Genomic DNA, 25,964 nt, shown 5'->3' with positions numbered 1-25,964 from the left:
GGAGAGGAAGAGAGAGAGAGAGAGAAACATCAATGATGAGAGAGAATCATTGACCGACTGCCTACTGCATGCATGCTACTGGGGATTGAGCCTGCAGTCCAGGCATGTGCCCTTGGCTGGAATCGAACCTGGGACCCTTCAGTCCGCAGGACAACGCTCTATCCACTGAGCCAAACCGCCTAGAGCAGGTTATTTTTTATTAGAGGTTTCTACAGACATGAGTCCTGGAGCTGTGGCCTTTCAGAGCCATTCTTTTCACTGTGCCAATTATGATTTTGATCCCTTTTTACATTATGTCATGGACTTAAAACTCATTATATCATCCTCTGACTACTCTTAGAAACCTGCAAGACCTACCTACCCAGGTTATCTTTGATTTTTCTATTTCTTGGCTTTTAAGATACGTACCTATGTTTTTATTTCAATTCTAAAGATCTTGGTAATATATGCTATCCAAATAAGCAAATGTATTTTCTCTCTAATGATAAAGGTTATGAACCTAGTGGGCTCTTGCTTGCTTTCTTATTCCTAGGACTATACAATTCTAACAGGTATTTAAATCAATGTCCCATTGAGTTTCAGATATCTCACAGAGCTTTATCTGATGATCACAAATTAAGTCCTTCTTTATAACTATAATAAGTGTACAGAGGTTTTACCAAGCTAAGTGTTTTGTTATTTATTTTCTTATCTAAGCCTCATAATAATCCTACAAAGTAATCACTATTATTATGTCCAATATACAGAAGAGGCAATGGAGAAGTAGCTTAACTGAAGCCACACAGTAAGAGGCAGAGCTGGAACTCAATCCCAGGTCTATCTAATGACAAAGCCCACATATCTAGTCAACAAAAAATCATTCAGAGAAATACACATTAAGACCATAACTGACCACTTACCACTTCTTCCCTGTCAGAATAGCAATGTTTTGGGGTGTGTGTGTGTGTGTGTGTGTTTAATTGATACTATTGGAAAAGGGGTGAAAAATCAACCACTTTCATGTCCTGCTTATGAGCTGTAAATTGGCACAGTCTTTTTTTATTAAATATATTTTATTGACTTTTTACAGAGAGGAAGGGAGAGGGATAGAGAGTTAGAAACATCGATGAGAGAGAATCATTGATCAGCTGCCTCCTGCACACCCCCTACTGGAGATGTGCCCGCAACCAAGGTACATGCCCGTGACTGGGATCGAACCTGGGACCCTTCAGTCCGCAGGCTGACGTTCTATCCACTGAGCCAAACCGGTTAGGGCAGCACAGTCTTTCTGAAGTCCAACTTGGTATCATTCAGTTCTCCTTCAAACAAGGAATTCCACCTGTTGGAATAGATCATAACGACATTATTTTTCATTGTGAAAAGAATTAGTGATGAAGGCACTCATTGGAAATGTCTGAAATGCCCATCACTAGGTTTTTAAACTAATGGTACCTCCACACAGTGGAATGCTGTACAGCCACAACAGTGTGATGTGTGGTTCGGGTAAGCCATGCTGGCGGTAAAGAATAGAGACCCACTTGTTTTATCTCTAAAGGAAAAAAAGGCCAGAAGAGAGGCATTTATAATAAATACTAGAGGCCCTTCGGCCTGGCCTCCCCTCCTCCCCGCCTCCTCCTTCCCTCGCTCCCTCAGCGCCCTGACACTGGTAGCCCGCCATGTTCTGCGCCACCCCCTATTGGTCAGGGCACGTCATAGCGAGCAATTGAACTCCCGGTATCCCAGTCAAACTCCCGAGGGGACACTTTGCTTATTAGCCTTTTATATATATAGATATACATGGACTGAACCTAGAGCTGGAAAAAACAGGGCTAATGGAAGATTGAAGGCATGGGATTTATTTGTTTGTCCCTCTGTGCATCTCTGCTTCTCCATGGGTCTGCTCTACCCTCTTCTCTTTGACAACCAGCTTCCTCCATTCTAGTTTTTTATGCTCTCTCATATCTCCAGCTTCTATTTGACTTGCCATGGTCTCAATTCAGCATCAGCTCCATTGAGGGTAATCTCAGTGGCCCAATTCCGTAACAAGTGTCATATGATTGACCCAGCTCATTTTTTCACTCCATGGTTATGTCTCTGACTCAGATACCAATCTTTGGGTCAAATACCAATCCTTTTTAGTACAATTAACTGTGGTCAGGGGATACAGCCAGGTAAGGACAGAAAACTATGAGCCCCCTGAGTATTATTTCTAGGCAAACAATGATCAGTATTTCTAATATGATGGTTAAGTAAAAATAACAAATTACGAACTAATAAATAGATTGTGATACCATTTTTGCTCTAAAAGTATATAGACATACACGTGCATATGAACAGGGGGGAAAAAACTTGAAGCAATATATTCACAGTGGTTTCTTGAGGTGGTAAATTTAAAGTGGATTTGTGTAGGACTTGTTTATTTACTTATTTGTACTTATCAAGTTTTCCACAATGAGCTGCTTGAAATACTATTTGTCAGTAAGTATGAAGTTAGTAAATATGAAGCGAATAAATGAAATTAAATGACAAGAATGAGCTGCATGGTCATTTTGGGAGATGGAATTGGTTCATGACCTCAAGAATTTACAAGACTCATGGGAATGGAGCAATATGAACAGGATAGCTTCAGATAAGCATCATAATAGAGATTTCTCTGGGCCTGGAGTACCTTTTAGCCTCTTATCTGTTTGGGAAATTCCTACTAACTTGCCAGGACCAACTCAAATGTCACCTTCTCCTCCAGGCTAAATTAATCACTTCCTTGTTTATTTCCCAGGAACACTTTATTTTATTTTTTATCCCCAGGAGCACTTTAAAATATATATATATATCCCAGCTGGCATGGTTCAGTGGTTGAGGGTCGATCTATGAACCTGGAGGTCACGGTTCAATTACCAGTCAGGACACATGTCTCCCTTGCAGGAGGAAGCCAATCAATGATTCTCTCTCATCATTGATATTTCTTTCTATCTCTCCCTCTCCTTTCCTCTTTGAAATCAATAAAAAAATATTTTTAAAAACTATTTATTGATGAGAGGGGGAGGGGAAGAGAGAGAGAAAGAAGGGGAGAGGGAGAGAGAGAGAACACCAATTTGTTGTTCCACTTATTTGTGCATTCATTGGTTGACTCTTGCACATGCCCTGACCAGGGATAGAACCTGCAGCCTTGGTGTATTGGGCCGAGGCTCTAACCAACTGTGCTATGCAGCCAGGACACTAGGAGCACTTTAAAAACCATTTGTCTTGCCGAAACCGGTTTGGCTCAGTGGATGGAGCATCGGCCTGCGGACTGGGGGATCCCGGGTTCGATTCCGGTCAAGGGCATGTACCTGGGTTGCGGGCACATACCCAGTGGGAGATGTGCAGGAGGCAGCTGATCTATGTTTCTCTCTCATCGATGTTTCTGGCTCTCTATCTCTCTCCCTTCCTCTCTGTGAGAAATCAATGAAGTATATTTTAAAAAAAAATTAAAAAAAAACACTTGTCTTCAAAAATACGTCCTAAGTTTTTTTCACATTGTAATACTTCAGAATCAGGATAGGTCTTACAATCAGTATTAAAGGGAATTAACCAGATACCAGGTAGACAGAGAAGTCAATGGAAAAATAACATAACCGTAATTGCTTGCAGATGTGTCCCTTTAAATTCTCAGTAAAGGTCAAAAGACTTTCTGAGCTAGAATTGATGACAGATTCACATTTCAGGAATGACTGTGTGGATCTAAATAGAGTTAGACTCTTCCCAAAAAGCTTGGCTCCAACATTGATTTAGAGAAGAGGCTAGTAATTCCCGTGATACATTTATGTTGTTATCTATCAGACAACATATGTTTTAAAAACATATACATTTCGTAAGATATTCTTTAAAAAAAAATTTTATATATATATAAAATATTATATATATATATAATTTTATATATATATATATAAAATTTTATATATATATAAAATATTATATATATAAAATTTTATATATATATATAAAATTATATATATATATATATATAAAAATTTTATATATATATATATATATATTTTAGAGAAAGGAAAGGAGAGGGATAGAGAGTTAGAAACATCCACGGAAGAGGGACATCATCAATTGGCTGCCTCCTGCACTCCCCCTCCTGGGGATTGAGAGGTAAGTGCCCTTGACCAGAATTGAACCTGGGACCCTTCAGTCCACAGGCCGATGCTCTATCCACTGAGCCGAACCAGCTACAGCTGGTAAGGTATTCTTAATGTCCCAAAAAGCTGTTGGAAGTTGATGGTGCATCCCACAATCAAAGGTGTCTTCAAGGAAGTGTATGACCTTAAATGGCTCTATTATAGCACTTAGCTCACTGAATTACAATCAGTTACTTACCTGTCCATCTTCCTTTTTTAAAAAATATGTATTTTTACTGATTTTCAGAGAGGAAGGGAGAGGGAGAGAGAGATTAAAAACATCAGTGATGAGAGAGAATCATTGATCGGCTACCTCCTACATGCCCCACACTGGGGATGGAGACCGCAACCCATACATATGCCCTGACCCAGAATCCAACAGTGACCTTCTGGGTTGATGTTCAACTACTGAGCCAAGCTGGCCAGGCTTCCCGGACAGACCACTAAACACCTCAAAGACAGAAAAATGCGTAAATACACTCAGTGTGAATAGTTAACAAGTGTAACATCCTTCCTGTTAGATTTTTAAGATTTGCTTTTCATATCGTTTATGTAGGAATTTTCCAGAAGGATGGGGTCCATAGGACCCCTTTTATAAATGAGAAAACAAGCACACAGAGGTTTGGTATTTTGCTCACGTCATAAGATTTAGCGTTAGGAATCAGAGAGCGGGTCTTTCTGATTCTAAAATCTCTGGCATATCACTAACATCACATCCCAGTTTATAGAATAGATTATCACTGAGAAGGTATTCATTCACTTCCTGCACATGCCAAATGGTCTCTGAAAACCCTTCAGCAAACATGTATGAACACCCGTGTCCTGGTCTAAAGACAACTGACAGCAGAGACCTAGAAGATGTGGCAGGAAGCCAGGAAGTCAGCCCAGGATGAAGTCAGGGCTTTGGTTTCTGGGCTGGGGTTAGAACGGGCCACAAGACACTGCAGCAGACTCACAGTTAAAGACAAAGGATGAATATAAGGACCCATCAAGAGACACAGTTAGAACCATAAGCCAGATCCAAGTATGCAGAAAAGAGAAGCAGGTGGGGCAAAGACCACCAGATTCCTCCACAAGACCGATCCTGAGATGGGCGGCATGCATTTAAAAATCTATAGACTGACAATGGGTTACTAGCCACAGTAGCTAACCTGTACTTAGCACACAAATGACAGATTCAGAGCAAAAGCCATGCTTGGTAATAAAAGCAAGCTTCTGGCTTCAGGATCCCTAGAATTGTCTCCTGAAGAATCAGATGGGCAGCTAACACAGGTGGGATGGACCTGCCATCCTGGCTGCAGGCAGAAAAGCCAAACATTTGCAGACTGGGACCTCATTGTGGACAAAGAAGCTAGTATCTGGGGCAGAAGGCAGGGTCATACCGGGAGAAGCAGCAGGAAGGGAAAGTTGACGCCAGAGCCCATGTCAGGGTCTTAAATTCTACATTAAGGACATTCAACTCTCTTCTAATAGGAAACTAAGTTTTTAAAAGCAGGGAGGGATATAATTTGACTCAACAAAAATGTATGAAATGTTTGCACTAGGTACGAACAAGGGCATAAAGTTGAGTTAAACATAGTCCCTGCCCTTTAGACAAGTACACGAATGACTTTACAAGATGAAATTAAAAGTAAGTGTAATGCAAGATGTAGAAAGGGTTACAGAGACCCAAAAGAGGTGCCGCCCTACCTGGTTTGGCTCAGTGGATAGAGCCTCAGCCTGCAGACTGAAGGGTCTCAGGTTCGATTCCTGTCAACGGTACATGCCTAGGTTGTGGGCTCAATCCCCAGTAGGGGGTGTTCAGGAGGCAGCGGGTGAATGATTCTCATCATTGATGTTTCTATTTCTCTCTCCCTCTCCTTTCCTCTCTGAAATCAATAAATATATTTTTTTAAGAAAGAGAGAAACATCCCATCTGCCTGATGGAAGATATCTGGACTATTTCATGGAGAGGGAGGGTTTTAAAGGGCTTTGAAGAATGAGTACTTTATGAACTAGAATTCCCTGAACCGGCCACATGGACAACCAATACCGTTGTTTTTGTTTTTGTTTTTTAAGATTTTTTTTAAAAAATATATTTTATTGATTTTTCACAGAGAGGAAGGGAGAGAGAGAGAGAGCTAGAAACATCGATGAGAGAGAAACATCGATCAGCTGCCTCCCGCACATCTCCACTGGGGATGTGCCCGCAACCCAGGTACATGCCCTTGACCGGAATCGAACCTGGGAGCCCTCAGTCCGCAGGCCGACGCTCTATCCACTGAGCCAAACCGGTCTCGGCACCAATACCCTTGTAAAAAGTTGTGCAACTTCCCTGCTAATCAGAGAGATGCATATTAAAACCACAATGCAATGTCATTCATACCCATCAGATCAGAAACATTTTAAAGTCTGATGAAATAAGGAGTTGGCAAGGAAGAATAGTGAAGGGAATACCTACTGTGAGAATGGAAACCAGTACAACCACTTGGGAGAATAATTTGAAAATATCTAGTTAAAGATGCACTTAACCTATGACTTCAGAATTCCATTCTCAGGTGTACATACCCAGAGACTCCTACACATGCATGCAAGCAGACATAGAATGGCATCGCAGCAATGCCTGTGACAGCAAAAACCAGAAGTGATCTAAATAGCCATCAGCAAAAAAACAGGTAAGCCCTAGGGTTTGGTTCAGTGGATAGAGCATCAGCCCGCAGACCAAAGGGTCCCAGGTTTGATTCCGGTCAAGGGCACATGCCCAGGGTTGCGGACTCGATCCCCAGTAGGGGGGCGTGCAGGAGGCAGTCAATCAAGTATTCTCTCTCATCATTGATGTTTCTCTCTCTCCCTCTCTCTGAAATCAATAAAAATATATTTTAAAAAAACAGGTAAATTGTGGTGTGATTATATAGTGAATATTAAAGCATGGAAATAAATGAAGGACAATTACATTGAATATGGTATTGAGGAAGGAAAGTATAAAATACTTGCCTTGATACCCATTTGCAGACAGTTTAAACAAATTTATGCAAAGCAGTATTATACATTACTTAGGGATCTATATCAATATTTGCATATAAATATATAGAGAGAGGAAGCATAAATAAATGTAAAGTCATAGGAGTGAGAAATACCAAATTCAGGAGAGTGCAATAAGGGTTGGGGAAGGGGCTGTAATTGAGGAAAGAGTCACAGGAACCTTTAAATGTGCTTTTTCTTTCATGTTTTATTAAAGTGTAGTTGACAACCTTTTATTCTTTATTTTTAAAATATATTTGTATTGATTTCAGAGAGGAAGGAAGAGGGAGAGAGAGAGAAACATCGATGATGAGAGAGAATCATCAATCGGCTGCTGCCTGCATGCTCCACACTTGGGACTGAATCCCCAACCCGTGCATGTGCCCTGACCAGGAATCGAACCATGACTTCCTGGCTCATAGATCGATGCTCAACCACTGAACCATGCCAGCCGGGCCAACATTTTATTTATTTATTTATTTATTTATTTATTTATTTATTTTTAATCCTCACCCGAGGATATTTTTCCATTGATTTTTGGAGAGAGTGTAAGAGAGAGGGTAAGACAGAGAGAAACATTGATGCGAGAGAAACACATCGATTGGTTGCCTCCTTCATGCACCCTGTCCAGGGCCCAGGCCAGGGAGGAGCCTGCAACCCAATGGAGGTACCTGCCCTTGACTGGAATTGAACCCAGGACCCTTCAGTCCACAGGCCGACGCTCTATCCACTGAGCCAAACCGGCGAGGGCCAAAATTTTATTTCTTAAGCTGTGTGGTAGATACAGGGTTGCTCTTTGCACTCCCCTTTATACCTTCCGTATGTCTTACAGATTGAATTTTTTCAAATAGAGTGGAAACCTGTTCAGTAGGGAAAATTGAGGCAGAAAGTCATTTTTGAGAAGAAACTGTGCTGTGTTGAGGGAACATGTGTCAGTACTCTGCTTGGCAGGGTAAAGGGTATTTGTGTCATCAGAACAGCAGTAACGGGCATTTTATATCAAACTCTCGCTTATACAACATCCTGCGCTTGATAAATTACTTTCACACACGCTAACTCATTTGATTCTCAACTTGAGTATTCTCTCTTTATATACACAGAAAGGTTAGGTGATATATTTCCATTTTTGTTATAGAAAATGTTTAAAAAGATATGTAATAAATGGTGGTGGTTATCTCTGCAAGGTGGAATAATAGGTGAATTTTTTTGTTTGCTTAATTGTATTTTTGTGATATTTCTAAAATGAACATGTATTATGTATGAACTAAAAAAGTAATAAAGAAGTAAGGGAGCCCTAGCTGGTTTGGCTCAGTGGATAGAGTGTCAACCTGCAGGCTGAAGGATCCCGGGTTTGATTCCGGCTAAGGGCACATGCCCGGGTTGCAGGCTCCATCCCAAGTAGGGGGTATGCAGGAGGCCGCCAGTCAATGATTTTCTTTCATCATTGATGCTTCTCTCTCTCTCTCTCTCTCTCTCTCTCTCTCTCTCTCTCTCTCTCTCCTCAGTGGATAGAGCATTAGCCTGCAGACTGAAGGGTCCTGGGTTTTCCCTGCTTTGATTCTCTCTCTCTCTTTCTCTCTCTCTCTCTTTCCCTCTCCCTTTCTCTCTGAAATCAGTAAAAATACATTTTTAAAAAGAAGAAGAAGCCCTAACCGGTTTGGCTCAGTGGACAGAGTGTTAGCCTATGGACTCAAGGGTCCCAGGTTTGATTCCGGCAAAGGGCATGTTCCTTGGTTGCAGGCACATACCCAGTGGGGAGTGTGCAGGAGGCAGCTGATCCGACGTTTCTCTCTCATCCATGTTTCTAACTCTCTGTCCCTCTCCCTTCCTCTCTGTAAAAAAATCAATAAAATATATTTTAAATAAATAAATAAAATAAAAAAGAAGTGAGGGAAAGGGAAGGGAACAGGAAATAAAGCAAGTGACTTCCTTAAAGCCAAATAATAAAGTTTTTGGATTCTCTCCCATCATTGATGTTTCTCTCTCCCTCTCTCCCTCTCCCTCCCTCTCTGAAATCAATAAAAATATATTTTTCTTAAAAAAGAAAGAAGCTAACATATGAAAAAAAACATTCAACTTCACTGCTAATCAAAGAAAAGCAAATGAGAACAATCTGTAAAAATCCTGTCTCTTAAGTGAGCAGAACTGTTTTTCGGGAATGAGGGTGTGGGGACGCTGGTGCGCCTCTGTGGCTGGGAGCATGGCAAATTGGTACGGTTGGCTCAGAAAGAGATTTAGCAAGAAGTAACGTAACGAGAGCTGTGAAAATGTTCACAGCCTGTAGAAATCATCTAAATGGTGGAAACATTTTTTTCTGGGAGGAAAAAAGAAGGTTTGCACAAGAGGACTATTGATGTAGCAGGGCCTCTTGCCTTCAGACGGAAGGTCCGAGCGTGGCTGGTTATAGACGCGTGGGCCTATAGTTTCCTGGACGTTATTCGTACTCCATGAGGGGAGGGTTTGTTTTCCAGCCGAAGGAAAAATGAGAAAGTGTGATTGAGAAAGAATGGGGAGGACTGGCCTAGTACTTGTCCGGGCCCAGGCCCTTGGACTGTCCCTCCTTTATTTTTATTCTCAGTATAACTCAACTTTATGAGATTTGAGTGGAAAAGGTGAGTGTCTGCTCGAGTGTTCTGTTTTCTTATTTGCTTTTTTTTCTTGTGAAATATCTTCTAAACCAAAAGGATATAAATAATGCAAATTAATTTAAATTTTAAAAATTTTAAACTCTGGCCCTAACCGGTTTGGCTCAGTGGATAGAGCATTGGCCTGCAGACTGAAGGGTCCCAGGTTCGATTCCGGTCAAGGGCATGTACCTTGGTTGCGGGCACATCCCCAGTGGGAGGTGTGCAGGAGGCAGCTGATGGATGTTTCTCTCCCATCGACGTTTCTAACTCTCTATCCCTCTCCCTTCCTCTCTGTAAAAAATCAATAAAATATATTTTAAAAAATATTTTAAACTCTGTGTACTCAGTACCCAGCTTAAGAAATAGAAACTTGCCGCAGCCGGTTTGGCTCAGTGGATGGAGCGTCGGCCTGCGGACTGAAGGGTCCCAGGTTTGATTCCGGTCAAGGGCATTTACCTGGGTTGCGGGCACATCCCCAGTGGGAGATGTGCAGGAGGCAGCTGATCAATGTTTCTCTCTCATCGATGTTTCTAACTTTATCTTTCTCCCGTCCTCTCTGTAAAAAATCAATAATAAAATATATATTAAAAAAAAAAAGAAATAGAAACTTAGTATTCTTCTTCCTCATTTTAGTCAACCTCTACCCTGGCTTTGATAAACCCTTTGCTTTTGTTTTTTCTTTCTTTCTCCCTTTCTTTTCTTTTTTTTTTTTTTTTTCTTTAGGGAGAGAGAACATCAATTTGTTGTTCTACTTATTTATGCATTCATTGGATGATGCTTGTATGAGCCCTGACCAGGGATAGAACCCGCAACCCTGGCATATCGAGATGACGCTCTAACCAACTGAGCTAACCAGCCAGGGTGGATCTTGTTTTTAGATTTGGTTCTTTATCCTAAAAGCTGTCAATTTAAAGCATTTTGGTGATATGATTCGATTTAAGGTTTTTAAAAGATCACTCTGACTTCTCTGAGAAGAAATTAGCAAACATAATATCTGGGGTATCAGTAGGAGGCTATTTCAGGGACTTAGAGATGGTGGTCATTTGGGACTAGAGAATGGCCTTGGAGATGGAGAGACTGGTAGATGGTTCTGAGAGGAGCCTGAGAGGTAAAGTTGACAGGGCCTGGAGATGACGTGGGTTTTAAAGTGGAGAGAGGCCCTAGCCGGGTTGCTCAGTGGATAGAGGATCAGCCTGCAGACTGAAGGGTCTTGGGTTTGATTCCAGTCAAGGGCACATGCCCGGGTTGCAGACTCGATCCCCAGTAGGAGGCATGTAGGAGGCAGCTGATCAATGAGCCTCATCATTGATGTTTCTATCTCTCCTTCTTCCTTCCTCTCTGAAATCAATAAAAGTTTTAAAAAATATTTCTTGGCAGAACCCTGAGCTTTAAAAAGAAAAATCAAAAATCAATGGAATGAAGGAGAGAGGAGGTGTGGAGCATGTACAAAGAGCTAATGGCCCGTCACAGGGTAGCAACAAAGGGAAAATACGGTGTGGACGAAAGTGGCCACATGCTGACCTGACAAGCTCAGGAGAGGCCTGCATGGCGGTCTTGCAAACTCAGAGACCTAAAGTCACCACAAAGGATGGTCTGAAATTAAACTTTAACTAAAGCAGTGATGGTGGGTAGTTACTTCCTGGGCTGGTATCTTCCCTGACAAGGTCAACCTTTACCTTAACTGAGCCTATCTGTCTTTTTGCATCAATGATAACATACCTTTGACATGTCTGGGTAACTTGTAACTTCCCTTTTTCTGGAGTCCCTGGGGCACGACCAAATGTGCTGGGCGCCAGGACAGATACCACAGATTCCTTCATTGCTATGTTAATTGATCCTACACCCACCTAAGTATGTGTCCATCATTTTACTTTTTATCCAATCCCAGGGGTTTCCCTGCTTTGCTTTATCCCTCCTCCTTAATCTATCACCAATGAATTTCATGTAACTCACCTATGTCCCTCCTTTGATTGCCATGTATAAATACAGATGTAACCCGCTATTCTCCAGAGCATTATCTCAATTCCTTGAGGTTCTGCTTCCCGGCATATGTCCACAGTTTGGCTCAAATAAACTCACAAAATTCTTTACAGGTTTCAATGGTTTTTTTTTTTTTTTTTTACGCGTTAACAATGCAAAGTCAGTTACCTTGACTCTCACCAATACATTGAGGGATTCCCTGCTCATGGCTGGAGGGTGGGGGAGAGGTGGCAGAGCCCCAAAGCAAGGCCCACGTCGCCCTGCAAGAGCTCATGTTATGGGAGAGACATTTCTGTAGATGTACAGCGTGAAAAACAAGGTGAGAGAAAAAGACGCAATTTATGTTACAAGCCAGTGACCTGTGTCTGTTCAATACTGTTAGGAAGTCGGAATAGGAGCGGCTGGAGCCTGGGGGTCTTGAGTTTGGAGAGAATGTGCTAACTCTGCTGGCAGTGACTAGGTTGCCAGCCAGCCTCCTCTCCTCCAAGAACTGGGGGAGGGCTCAGGAGAGGGAGATGGAGAGGGAGCCAGGCTACAGACCACCTGCTTTTCTCTCTCAGAGCGTGACGGTGCGCATATGGAAGAGCCTGCTCGCCATGTTGGCCGGGGTCTGTGAGAGCCCCCAATTATTTATTTATGTATTTATTATTTATTTTATTTCAGAGAGGGGAAAGGAAAGGGAGAGATAGAAACATCAATGATGAGAGAAAGAATCATTGATTGGTTGCCTCCTGCACGCCCCACAATGGGGATCGAGCCCACAACCTGGGCTTCTGCCCAGACTGGGAATTGAACCGTGACCTCCTGGTTCATAGGTCGACACTTAACCACTGAGCCACGCCGGCTGGGCTGGCTCTCCCTCTTGTGGGACACTCTTCCAGGACACTTTACGTTAATCCAGTGAAAAACTGTCAGAATGTCTCTTCTGAGGGATATCATACTCAACTCTGCAGTCTCATATTCCATGTCCTACCCCTGGCCAAAACACTCCCACCCCCGTAGAGATGGTACTCCTGGAGTTCACATATATTACCCCTAGAGTTTTCGTTTTGTTAATCCTCACCCAAGGATATTTTTCCATTGATTGTCAGAGAGAGTGGAAGAGAGAGAAACACATCGATTGGTTGCCTCCTGCATGAGCCTGACTGGGGCTTGGGCCGGGGAGGAGCCTGCAACCAAGGTACGTGCCCTTGACCAGAATCAAACCCGGGACCCTTTGGTCTGCAGGCCAATGCTCTACCCACTGAGCAAACCGGCTCGGGCTATACCTAGAGGTTCTGATTCAGTAGGTCTGGGGTGAGGACTTTGCATTTCTAACAAGTTCCCAGATGCTAATGCTACTGATCTGGGTTTACATTTTGCAACCACTGCACTGAATGAACCAGATTGTTTTTTCCTGGTCAATTATCTGACTTTCCTGACAAAGAAAGAGCTTAGGTTATCAGCAATATTATCAGTCTGTCCCCCATGAGTTAAAGCCCTCAGGGGGCATTCCATAGAACGGAAGGGGACAAACTAGTATTCCAAGGCTGATGTAGTAATTTAGTCTGAGTAACACAGGAAGGCTTTTAAGAAAACCTTCAGGCACCGACTTTTCCCTCTCGAGCAGTGGTTCTCAACCATCCTAATGCCGCGACCCTTTAATACAGTTCCTCATGTTGTGGTGACCCCCAATTTCATTGTTACAAATGGAACATAATTAAAGCATAGTGATTAATCACAAAAACAATATGTAATTATATATGTGTTTCCCGATGGTCTTAGGTGACCCCTGTGAAAGGGTCGTTCGACCCCCAAAGTGGTCGCGACCCACAGGTTGAGAACCGCTGCTCTAGAGTATTAAACACCCAAGACACGCCCTCTTTAGCCCCTTGCATCTGCCCTTACCTGTCCACTCTTACTCCTCCAGGACCAAGGACCCCCAGCCCAGAATCCTGTAAAGCTCCCGGGAACTTGGACTCCACGCCTCCATCATTTCCAAATGCAGAGCGGTCTGATGGATATAATACGAGACACTGACAAACCCCAGGGCTGGTCGGTTCCGTGTTGCTGACAGGAGACCTGCAGCCAAAAATCTGGCTCTTCTGTTAACTACGTGACCCACAGCGAGTGGTTTGGTATTTTTCAGGCCTTAGGTTTTCAACACGTGAAAAAAGAAGTCTGTCATCAGGAGAGAAAATGAGACAGACATCTGGAGAAATATTATCCAGAGGTCCTTGGAAAAAAAGACATTTGCAACAATACTGTAGGGATATTACACTTTATGGTTTAACAACGAAGTGCTCGCGTGCGTGCGTGCGTGCGTGCGTGCAAGCTCTCACAACCACCTTGTGAGGCAGGGAAGGTAGGGCCTGACCAAAGGCAGAAGTCTGGCCAAGGTTAAGTGTCAGGGCCAAACAGCTCACCTTCTCAGCGAAGTCAGTGTTCTTGCCAACACTGCTTTCCTCGGTGCGTTCCAATTAAATACGGGACTGGACCAGTGTGTAAAATGAATGACCCCAAGAAGGTCAGAGAGCTGCAGTAACTTTAAAAGGCAAAGGAGCCAGCGGATTCGAAAACAGGAGCCGTTTCCTGCAGCTGGATGCCGGGAAGGGTCCCTGTAGCATTGCTCAGTCGTCTCAGGAATCTTTTTTTTTTGTCTCAGGAATCTTGTTTCCACAACGTGACAGTCCTCTTCCAGGCTTGTCCCTGGATCTTTCTGTGCCTCAGATGGCAGCAAACGGCCCATGGGAGCACCTCAGGCACTGCTGCTGTACAGAAAGCTTCTGAAATTCTTTCAGCCTCTTAGTCACAAGACCGCAAACATCCTCTGAGACTAAATTCTGCCTCGTCATGGCAATGAGACATCTGGTGACGAATGCCTGCATAGCACTGGCTTGGGAGAGTGTTTTCTGTTTTATGAAATCTGGGCGCTCACACCCCAAACCTAATTGCTTGCGAGCCCTCGGCTCGCAGGCCTGCCCGAATAAATGCCTTCCTGCGTAATAAGGCTGATAAAAGCAACCAGCTCGGCACGGAGTGTCTTTTAAGGGGCAGGCACAATATGGAGGGCTTTATATAAGATCTCAAGTATTCATCATTTTCATGATAACGTGACCATTTTGTTACAAGGAGCCTACTTTGTGCCAGGCACTGTACTAGGTGGCTTACATGAGACCTTCAGGTCACCTTTATTTCACTTCTCTTATAGTAACCAGGCAGCAACCATTCAATTTATATTTCCCTAAGAATCCATCAAAAACATTGAAGGAATGCCTTTTGTGTTCAAACATTGTTTGAAGCCTATAGGTTTATCCTTACCATTAAAACATAAAAAAAATAAAGAGAGGGAACAGATTAGGGCCCAACTTGAACCACTGGTGCCCAGGTTCCTAGTTGGGGTACTTGAAGATAGTTTTCTCTATTGGGGTACTTAAAGATTAAAATTTGGCCCTGGCCGGTTTGGCTCAATGGATAGAGCGTCTGCCTGTAGACTGAAGGGTCGCAGGTTCAATTCCGGTCAAGGGCGCATGCCTGGGTTGCAGGCTCGATCCCCAGTGGGGGGACATGCAGGAGGCAGCCAATCAATGATTCTCTGATCATTGATGTTTCTCTCTCTCTCTCTCTCTCTCTCTCTCCCTCTCCCTTTCTCTCTGAAGTCAATAGAAATATATATATATTTTTAAATTTTTTGGAAGGGAGCAGCAAAACCACTAAAGATTATTTCCTAAATCAAATGAGTGTTTTGATGGCATAAAAGGTGTGCTTTCTGACGGAAGCTCTTGTCACATTTACTACAGTGGAAAGGTTTCTCTCCTGTGTGTGTTCTCTGGTGTGTCAGGAAGTGGGAACGCTGATTGAAGGTTTTGCCACACTCGGGGCACGGATACGGCCTCTCTCCTAAGTGGATCCGCTGATGGGTCACGAAGTGGGAGCTCTGATTGAAGCTCTTCCCGCACTCGCCACACCGGTAGGGTCTCTCCCCCGTGTGGATCCGCTGGTGCTTCACGAGGGCAGAGCTGTCGGCGAACCCTTTGCCACAGCCGTCACACTTAAAAGGCCGCTCGCCGGTGTGGGTCCTCTGGTGGGTGACCAGATGGGAGCTCTGGCTGAAGCTCTTGGGGCAGGAGGGGCAGCTGAATGGCCTCTCTCCCGAGTGCGTGCTCAGGTGCGCCACGAAATGGGAACTGTCCGTGAAGCCCTTCCCGCACTCGGGGCACTGAAAGGGCCGCTCCCCCGTGTGGGTTCGCCGGTGCTTGATCAGATCCGAGCTCTGGCTGAAACGCTCCCCGCAGTCATCGCACCGGTAAGGCTTCACTCCTGTGTGGGTCCGCTGGTGGGTGATGAAATTGGAGCTTCGGCTGAAGCTTTTGTGACATTGGAGGCACGTGTAGGGCTTCTCTCCCGTGTGGGTTCTTTGGTGCATGATGAGGTGTGGCTTCCGCCCAAAAGTCTTCCCACACTCTGGGCACGCATAGGGCCTCTCGCCCGTGTGGGTCCTCTGATGTTTGATGAGTGTTGAGCTGTCGCCGAATTTTTTCTCACACCCACTGCACTGGTAGGGTCTCTCTCCTGTGTGTGTTCTGCGATGGGTGACGAGGTCTGAACTCTGCTTGAAGCCTTTCCCACACTCAGTGCATTTATAAGGCCTCTCGCCGGTGTGGGTTCTTAGGTGTCTGATGAGATAGGAGCTCTGGTTAAAGGTTTTCCCACATTCTGCACACACCGGCTTCTTTCCTGCACATCCATCCAGGAGCTTGTTTAAATCCTTGTCCCGATGGCCCTCCCCTGGAAGGGTTCCAGGTTCTAATTCAAGGCCCCTCTCCCAGCTTCCTCCCCAGCTAGGAGTCTGATAAACATCTTTACTGGCCCCTTCTGAGGATGTTCTGCTTTGTTCTGCTGTTTCAGAAACATCCTGATGGAGTTTTTCCAGCTGATTCTCCAAGTCTGAAAAATTAACAGAAGTGACTGAGAATAAAGTTGTCAGGAACGTACATCAGAAGGCAGCAAGAAAGACTAAAATTAGTGTTTTTGCAACAGACTATACTTAATTTGACTACTTTGGTTTTCACTCTGTGAAAAGTTTATTGATGTTCATTGAGCTCACAGAAAACATGAATTCCTAAACTGTTTTTATTTTAAGACTAGAGGCCCGGTGCACAAAATTCGTGCAGGGGGAGGCATGTCCCTCAGCCCAGCCTGCACCCTTTCCAATCTGGGACCCCTTGAGGGATGTCCGACTGCCCGTTTAGGCCCGATCCCAGTGGACTGCTGGCTCCCAACTGCTCATCTGCCTGCCTGCCTGAACACCCCCTAACCACTCCCCTGCCAGCCTGATTGATGCCTAACCGCTCCCTTGCCAGCCCAATTGCCCCTAACTGCCCTCCCCTGCCGGTTTGGTCGCCCCTAACTGTCTTCCCCTGCAGTCCTGGTCGCCCCCAACTGTCCTCCCCTGCTGGCCATCTTGTGTGTTGGAGTGATGGTCAATTTGCATATTACCTCTTTATTATATAAGATGACCAGATAAATCTTGAGATGACCTTTACATCCTTCAAGAGTAAGCCACATGTAGTCAAAATTAGGCAACTCCTTTCAAAGATGTCATAGTGGAAACGAAAGTGAAATGCTTACTTTAAAAGAGACTTTATTTGGTTAATTCGTGACTGCCCAAGAACTCAAATTCAAACTTCTGATGGGAAGAACAAAACTCCAGGGCAGCATTTCACATTCTTCTCCCACCAAGTAACACTCACATCTCACCTGAGTGACTTTCCCTTAGGATCTCTCTTGCCTCAAAATGTTGGAGTGGTAGAAGCCATGACTCGTTTTTCTGTTCCAGCTGGGAGATGACACTTGGTCTAGAAATCCTACACAGGAAGATGAACAGAGAATGTTGATCTGAGCCAATCACACAAGGCCTGGCCAAAACGTAAGCCCTCCTCCTTCCCTAGGTAGAAGGGGACATCCAGAGAAACGCTCATGTTTAAAAGGGCAACCACGATAAAGTGATAAAAGAGGGTGATCGCCCCAAGAGGCTGAGGAAAAGCCCTTTTCCTCCCATTAAAAAACAAAACAAAAAACCAGCAGAATCTCAGAGGGAAGGCAGGGGAGGATGTGTGGGTGGGAGGTAATCAACCAAAGACTGTGTATGCATATATGCATAACCCATGGATGCAGACAGTGGGGTGGTGAGGGCCTGGAGTGGGGGGTGAGGGCGCTGGTGGGGGTGGATGGAGGATAAAAGGGGACATATGTAATACTTTCAACAATAAATCTTTTTTAAAAAATCAGACATAGGTCATTGAAACTCTAGGGTAAGTACAATAACTCATCTCTGAAGGCACAAGGCTAAACCCCTGTGGAAAGATAATTTTATCAGAAACAAAGCCGCCATGACCTCACCCTTAGAGAGAATCAAGGAAGTTAACTATAATATTGGCCTTTAAATTTTTCCCAGAAGGACAGCAATAGATAGAGCTATGAGAAAAAGACAAACACTTGTAAGAAAAAAAATAATGAACATAGGCAATTCACAAAAGAAAGAAAAGTAGCCTATAAATATATGGAAAATCTTACACTTACTATTAACCAAAGAAATTTAAATTAAAATGATTGTCCGGCCTCTGTGGCTCAGTGGTTGAGCATCGACCCATGAAACAAAAGGTCACTGGTTCGATTCCCAGTCAGGGCACATGCCCAGGTTTTGGGCTTGATCCCCAGTAGGGGGTGTGCAGGAGGCAGCCAATTGATGATGTTTCTCTCTCATCGATGTTGCTATCTCTGTGTCCCTCTCCCTTCCTCTCTCTAAAACCAATTTAAAAAACATATTTTAAAAAATTAAAACGCCCTAACCGGTTTGGCTCAGTGGATAGAGCGTCGGCCTGCGGAGTGAAAGGTCCCAGGTTCGATTCCGGTCAACCTTGGTTGCAGGTACATACCCAGTGGGAGGTGTGCAGGAGGCAGCTGATTGATGTTTCTCTCTCATCGATGTTTCTAACTCTCTATCCCTCTCCCTTCCTCTGTGTAAAAAATCAATAAAATATATTTAAAAAATAATTAAAACAATGATACATTTAGGCAATAAGGGTAGAGGTGATGAGTGCAAACTCAAGAGTCATATTGCCTGAGTTTTAATCCTAACCCCGTCTCTTACTAGCTGTGTGACCTCAGGAAAGTTACTTCAACTCTCTGTGCCGATGTCTTTATCTATAAATTAAGGATAATGATAAGGTCTACTTTATAGAGTTATGAGGATTAAGTGATAAGTCCTCAATAAATGTTAGCTATCACTATTAATTAACCCACACTGTTAAAATATAATATCTATGATGATGGTAGACTATGAAGAAATGGAATAAATAAATTGATTTAATCTTTTTAGAAGGCATTTGGCAAAAATATCAAATACCCGAGAAATGTACCTATTTTTGGACCCAGCAATTCTAATTCTGGGAATTGTAAGAAAATGAAAAAATAAAAGTTGTGCAAAAGACATATTAGCTACTTATTAACTAGTTATACTTCAATAAAGAAGACTATAAAAAAGGACAATTAGCTAAGAGTTGTTTATCACAATACTGGTGAGAATCTGGAAATGACATAAATCAATTAAATGTCCCACAACAAAGGCATACGAAAGGCATATTTGAGCCATACGAAACTGCCATTTATTTTTTAAAAATACGTTTTTATTGATTTTTAGAGAGATGAAGGGAGAGCGATAGAGAGACAGAAACATCAATGAGAGAGAAACATCATCCACCAGCTGCCTCCTGCACGCCCCCTACTGGGGATTGTTAGAGTCTCCAAGAAGGATCGCATGAGGCCAAAAGGAATAAAGAATGAACTTATTAGGTCATCTGGAAAACCAGACGGGTTGGGCCCAAAAATGGTGCCAGCACCCAGGAACAGGGAGTCAGAGATTTTAAAGGACTCTAGAACCTAGAGCAGTGATGGCGAACCTATGACACGCGTGTCAGGAGTGACACGCGAACTCATTTTTTGGTTGATTTTTCTTTGTTAAATGGCATTTAAATATATAAAATAAATATCAAAAATACAAGTCTTTGTTTTACTACGGTTGCAAAGATCAAAAAATTTCTATATGTGACACGGCACCAGAGTTAAGTTAGGGTTTTTCAAAATGCTGACACGCTGAGCTCAAAAGGTTCGCCATCACTGACCTAGAGTCTAGATGGGCTTTTTCCAGGTGGAGAATTCTCTGGGCAGGTCCAGAGGGGAAGGATAATGGTCTTAGCAAGTGGAATGTGATCTAAGCAAAGGGGAATGTCGGTGGTAAAATGGTCTAAAGGTCAATTCCCAGCCCTAGCTGATTTGACTCAGTAGATGGAGCGTCGGCCTGCACACTGAAGGTCCAGGGTTCGATTCCAGTCAGAGAAATGTACCTGAAATGCCTGGGTTGGGGGCTCAATCCCCAGGAGGGAATGTGCAGGAGGTAGCCAATGGATGATCCCCTCTCATTATTGATGTTTCTATCTCTCTCTCCCTCTCCCTTCCTCTCTGAAATCAATGAAAATAAAAAATTAAAAATTAAAAAATAATAAATAAATAAAAATAAAGGTCAATTCCCAGGTGAGGGGGTATACATTTAATTACTTAATCAGACCTAACAGGGATTGAGTCCACAACCCGTGATCATCGGGAATCAAGCCTATTACCTCTTTTTTTTTTTTTTTTAATATATTTTATTGATTTTTTACAGAGAGGAAGGGAGAAGGATAGAGAGTTAGAAACATCGATGAGAGAGAAACATCAATCAACTGCCTCCTGCACACCCCCTACTGGGGATGTGCCCGAAACCAAGGTACATGCCCTTGACCGGAATCGAACCTGGGACCCTTATGTCTGCAGGCCGACGCTCTATCCACTGAGCCAAACCGGCCAGGGCAAACCTATTACCTCTTGATTCCTGGGTTGATGCTCAACCACTGAGCCACACAGGCGAGGCTCTTTTTTTTTTTTAAATTAAATATTTTTTTAAAATCTTTATTGTTGAAAGTATTACATATGTCCCTCTTCTTTTTCCCCCATTGACCCTGTCTAGCCCACCTCTGTCCCCTACCCCAGGCCTTCACCATCCCTGTATCCATGGGTTACGCATATATGCATACAAGCTCTTTAATCACTTACCACCCACCCACCCTCCCCCCACCTTTCGAAACTGCCATTTTATAAGTAAAAAATGGTCAAATATATAGTTCAATCTAATTCAAATTATTGTACTCACATGACAGAATACTAAATGGTTATTTTAAGTGGTACAGAGGAAGATATTGTTGTCAAAATATATTCATAATATAATGTATAAGAAAGTAGAATGGCCCAGCTGGCATGGCTCAGTGATTGAGTGTTGACCTATGAACCAGGAGGTCATGGTTCGATTCCTGGTCAGGGCACATGCCCGGGTTGTGGGCCCAATCCCCATTGTGGGGCGTGCAGGAGACAACCGATCAATGATTCTCTCTCATCATTGATGTTTCTACCTCCCTCTCCCTCACCCTCCTTCTCTGAAATCAATAAAAATATATTTTAAAGAAAGAAAATAGGATGTACAACTGAATATACAGTATGATCCCAATTTTTCTTTTGTTTTTGTATCATTTTCTAATTCTATATGTACTTGTTTTTTTAATTGTATAAGTATGTATGTGTATTATGCTTTTAATTTTATATATGGAGGCACAGTAACTTTTTAGTGGTGGAATGGATAACTTTTGTTTTCATTTTGCATGTTTTTTTTTCTTCAACGAGTATATATTACTTGTATGTACATATTCCCCATTTTCCACAAAGACCTGATTTTTTTTTTAATATGTTTTATTGATTTTTTTACAGAGAGGAGGGGAGAAGGATAGAGAGTTAGAAACATCGATGAGAGAGAGAGAAACATTGATCAACTGCCTCCTGCATACCCCCTACTGGGGATGTTGCCTGCAACCAAGGTACATGCCCTTGACCGGAATCGAACCTGGGACCTTTCAGTCCGCAGGCCGACGCTCTGTCCACTGAGCCAAACCGGTTAGGGCACAAAGACCTGATTTGTACTCTCACCTCTGGCACTTACCTTTGAGTCCCAGTGTCCTGGGCTGGAAAAGGTAGAAGATCATACATGCACCAAAAGGTTATGGTGAGATATTAACAAGATAATAAATACCAAAGACATCTGCCAACCATAAAGTGCATAAAAATGGAAGTCCTCCTTTCTCTGCCAGGAAGGCAACAGTTATTCTCACAGGGAACTGGAGCTCTAAGAGGCCAGCATCCCTAGAGACCATTTAGACCTCGGCCCTTTTAAAATATAGGACTTAAATCTAAAGGAGAGTAGCATCCTGCCCGGCTGGGTATGGCTCAGAGGTTAAGCGTCCACCCAGGAACCCAAAGGTCACTGGTTCGTTTCCCGGTCAGAGCACATACCCAGGTTGTGGGCTTGATCCCCAATAGGGGGCGTGCAGGAGGCAGTCAGTGGATGATGTTTCTCTCTCATCATTGATGTTTCCCTCTCTCTCTCATTTCTCTCTCTCTCTCTCACTCTCCCTTCCTCCCTCTCTAAAAATCAATAAAAACATATTAAGAGTAAATAAATAAAGGAGAGTAGCATCCTTACCTTTTGAGAGCCCATTCTTCTAACGGCGCTGGGTCGTATCCCTGAAGAGGATTCTCTAAGTAGCTTCCCTTCTTCCCTGAAGTCCCCAGCCACATCATTGAGGGTCATCAGGTCCTAAAGCAACAGACCTCTTTATGCATCCATAGCTCTCAGGATATCCTCAGCATGGTCTGAAAAGCAAAAAACAGCTACTCAAACCAAGGCCCTCCCCCACCCCACCCCGACTAGACTAGCTCTCAGGTAAATTCTGTCCACCATAGAAGGTTTGGTTTCTTTATTTCTATTTCTATTTATTTATTTTTTATTTTTATTTATTTATTTTGCACCTCACATCCCAATAAAATATTTATGACTTCAAGAAATAAATCTTTAAAAAAGAGAGAAAAGAGAGTCTCTATTGCTTTCCCCTGAAGGTCAGGTCCGTGGTAACTTGAGTGTCTGTGGCTGCAGGGCGGCCAGGGAGGGAGAGGGGCCAGGTGGGAGGCACCCTGCCACAGCCCAGAGGGCCACCTCCTCCCAACTCTCAGGGCCCAGGGGCTGTCTCCATGGACGGGTGGCAGGGCAGCCCAGGAGCGAGGCTGGGTGTTCTCATTCTATTTTCACATAATCCTACCCTTGGCCAACTTTCCCATCACTAGAGAGGATTGGGCCTCCTCGAAACACATGAACAGAACCCTGTCTTTGGACACACTAACTTTTTAAAAAAATATATTTTATTGATTTATTTACAGAGAGGAAGGAAGAGGGATAGAGAATTAGAAACATCGATGAGAGAGAAACATCGATCAGCTGCCTCCTGCACACCCTCACTGGGGATGTGCCCGCAACCAAGGTACATGCACTTGACTGGAATTGAACCTGGGACCCTTCAGTCTGCAGGCTGACACTCTATCCACTGAGCCAAACTGGTTAGGGCCTAACTTTTTTTTTTTTTTTAACATCTATATATATAAAAGCCTAAGCAACTATTAGGACTGGCCGACCAAATGGTCGCTATGACATGCACTGACCACCAGGGGGCAGACACTCAATTGATGTTTCTATATCTCTGTCCCTTATCATTGATCTGAAATCAATAAAAATATATTTTAAAATAAATAAAATAATAAAATAAAAAGATGGATAAGCTGTAAAATCAAGTGAACTTCAATGGGGATAAGTACATAATTACCCTAACCACTGTGCTTAAAAACAATCATTAATACATTCATAAAATTGATGGCAATATCAAGAAAAAAATATTTGGGGGGAGATGGCCAGATTACTGGATGGATCAGTAATTTCTTCATTAAGTAATATATTGTAAGGCACTGGGAGTCACAAAGAAATAGGATAGATTCCCTCTCTTTAAAGAGTTTCCAACAGCCTTCCCAGTACGGCTCAGTGGTCGAGCACTGACCTATGAATCAAGAGGTCACCAGATCAATTCCCAGTCAGGGCACATGCCCAGGTTTGGGTCTCCATCCTCGGTGGGGGGGGCATACAGGAGGCAGCCCATCCCTGTTTCTATCTCTCTATTCCTCTCTCTATAAAATCAATAAAAACACACATATATATTTAATTATTCTTATATTTTATTGATTTCAGAGAGGAAGGGAGAGGGAGAGAGAGATAGAAACATCAATGATGAAAGAGAACCATTGATCAGCTGCCTCCTGCACGCCCCACCACTGGGGATGGAGCCCACAACCCGGGCATGTGCCCTTGACCGGAATCGAACCTGGGACCCTTCAGTCCTCAGGCCGACCTTTATCCACTGGGCAAAACCAGCCAGGGCCATATATATTTTTGAAAAGTTTTCAACAGTCCTAGCCAGTTTGGCTCGGTGGATAGAGAGTCGGCCTTCGGACTAAAGGGTTTCAGGTTCAATTCCGAGCACATGCCAGGGTTGTGGGCTCAATTCCCAGTGGGGGGCGTGCAGGAGGCAGCCGATCAATGATTCTCTCTCATCACTGATGTTTCTATCTCCCCCTCTTCCTTCCTCTCTGAAATCAATAAAAATATATTTGAAAAAAATAAAAAGTTTCCAACAGAAACAAACACAAGTCAGCCACTGAACCTGCTACAAAATATTCTGTGTTTCAGAATTCAGGATGGACCAGATGGGGGGTGAAGAAGTTTTTACTCTTTCCCATCTTCATCTCCCCAATCAAAGCACCTAGAACTAGGATATGCGATACACACACGCACACTTTTCATGGAAACATGTAACCCTTTACAGCCTCTGCTATTGGTCACGGATAAAGTCCCAAGTTCTTAAAGGACCTAAAAACCGTAGGAATACATTTCACCTCTCTGGCTTAAACCCTTCACGAGCAAAAATAACGTCACTGGGGAGTGAGAACCGTGCTGAGTTTGGAGCAAGCATTTTATTTCTGCGTCCATCACCAAGCCCCACAGCAGCGCCCCCTGCAGGAGCCGGCGGGAGCGGCGACGGGGTGCCCAGCCGCGGGGACGGAGACCCTGCCTCCCGCGCTGTCTCCGGGGCCGGTGACCTCAGAGGCCCCCGAGCGCCAGGTGCGGTGCCCGCGTGCCTTTGTGCGAAGCAGCGGTTTGTCGCTGGATTTATTAATAGGAACATGACGGCCCGGGCAGGGCCGCCACCCATGCTCCCCCCTCGCCGTGCCGCAGGCCCAGCCGGGGTGCTGCGGTCAGGGGGTCACAAAGCCAGGCTGCCACCCGGGACCACCCTCGAGGAGCAAGAAAATGGATACGAGGGTTGCCATCTCGACGACGGCACAGAAAACCGCAGCTCCCGGCCCCCGCTGCTCAGCAGACCCGCGGGCTCCGCGGGGCGAGCGCGGGGACCGGGCAGAGTCGGCGTCGGGGCGGCAAGGCGAGCCCTCTCGGCGCTCCTCCGCAGCGCCTGGCTGCGGCCGCGTTCTCCGCTCCGGGACCCACTCACCGCCCCGGGGCCCCGCCGGGGACGGAGCGGGAAGGAGAGTCCGCCGCCGCCGAGCCGCGCCCGGCCCGCCACACCCAGCGCGTCCCTACCAGACTCCGACCAGGGGTGCGTGACAGGACTGTGGAGACACAGGTGGGACTCGGCGCTCCGCAGCCAGCCGCCGGAAAACACCGCCCATGGCCTCTTGCCATTGGCTTCTCAGTTTCCGTCACGAGACATTTCCCCTACCCGTAGGCTGATCGGGCTGTCGGTCACCGCGGCGCCTTCTGGGAAATGTAGTCCTGCGCAAACACTTGCAAGGATTTGGAGTCCGGGACGCCCAGTTCGGAACGGTGACAAGTACTAAACACAATCCCCCAGCTACCCGACTGCGGGAACCGCGTCTCCGGAGCTGAGAGGGGGGGGTTAAAAACTGTGTCCCCAGAGAGGGATCTGCAGATGCGGACCCCCCCGGCCTCACCGGCCAACGGCGGAGCAGCCGGGTACCCACCGCGCCGTCTCCCGCGCTCTGGCACCCAGCCCCTCCCAGGGCGCGGAGCAGCCCGCCGCTGGACCGCGCTGCGCATCCTCCTCTGGCCACCCGTCCGCCCCACCCCGCCGCAGCCGGGGACCGAATGACGTCTGCCGCCGCTGGATTCCAGGCCAACTCAGACTAAGCATAAGAAACCCCAAGCCGAAAGAAGCCGTTAGTGTAAGACTGCTATGCT

The 25,964-nt window shown here is 44.6% G+C and overlaps 1 protein-coding gene across 7 annotated transcripts; it reads right to left on the bottom strand.

Moving 5' to 3' along the window:
- Positions 1-10: 10 nt before the first annotated feature.
- Positions 11-25,381, bottom strand: ZNF774 (zinc finger protein 774). 7 transcript variants are annotated; one of them, XM_070400472.1, is made up of 6 exons: positions 25,347-25,381; positions 22,353-22,522; positions 17,489-17,595; positions 14,155-16,675; positions 13,637-13,909; positions 11-1,318 (listed from the first exon to the last, which is right to left on the bottom strand). In XM_070400472.1, exons 2-4 carry the CDS (start codon positions 22,448-22,450, stop codon positions 15,456-15,458), a joined length of 1,425 nt encoding a protein of 474 aa, XP_070256573.1. In that variant the 5' UTR covers positions 22,451-22,522; positions 25,347-25,381; the 3' UTR covers positions 11-1,318; positions 13,637-13,909; positions 14,155-15,455. The 7 variants fall into 7 exon arrangements, with proteins under 7 accessions (XP_070256573.1, XP_070256574.1, XP_070256567.1 ...); XM_070400473.1 differs by having other exon boundaries at positions 13,637-13,742; XM_070400466.1 differs by having other exon boundaries at positions 13,637-16,675.
- Positions 25,382-25,964: the final 583 nt, after the last annotated feature.

The sequence above is a fragment of the Myotis yumanensis genome, unplaced genomic scaffold (assembly GCF_028538775.1).
Source record: "Myotis yumanensis isolate MYYU_CA2020_CCGP unplaced genomic scaffold, mMyoYum1.0.hap1 SCAF_20, whole genome shotgun sequence".
NCBI classification, from domain to species: Eukaryota; Metazoa; Chordata; class Mammalia; order Chiroptera; family Vespertilionidae; genus Myotis; species Myotis yumanensis.
The sequence above is the reverse complement of the archived record's forward strand: the minus strand, read 5'-3'. Positions and strand labels throughout refer to the sequence as shown.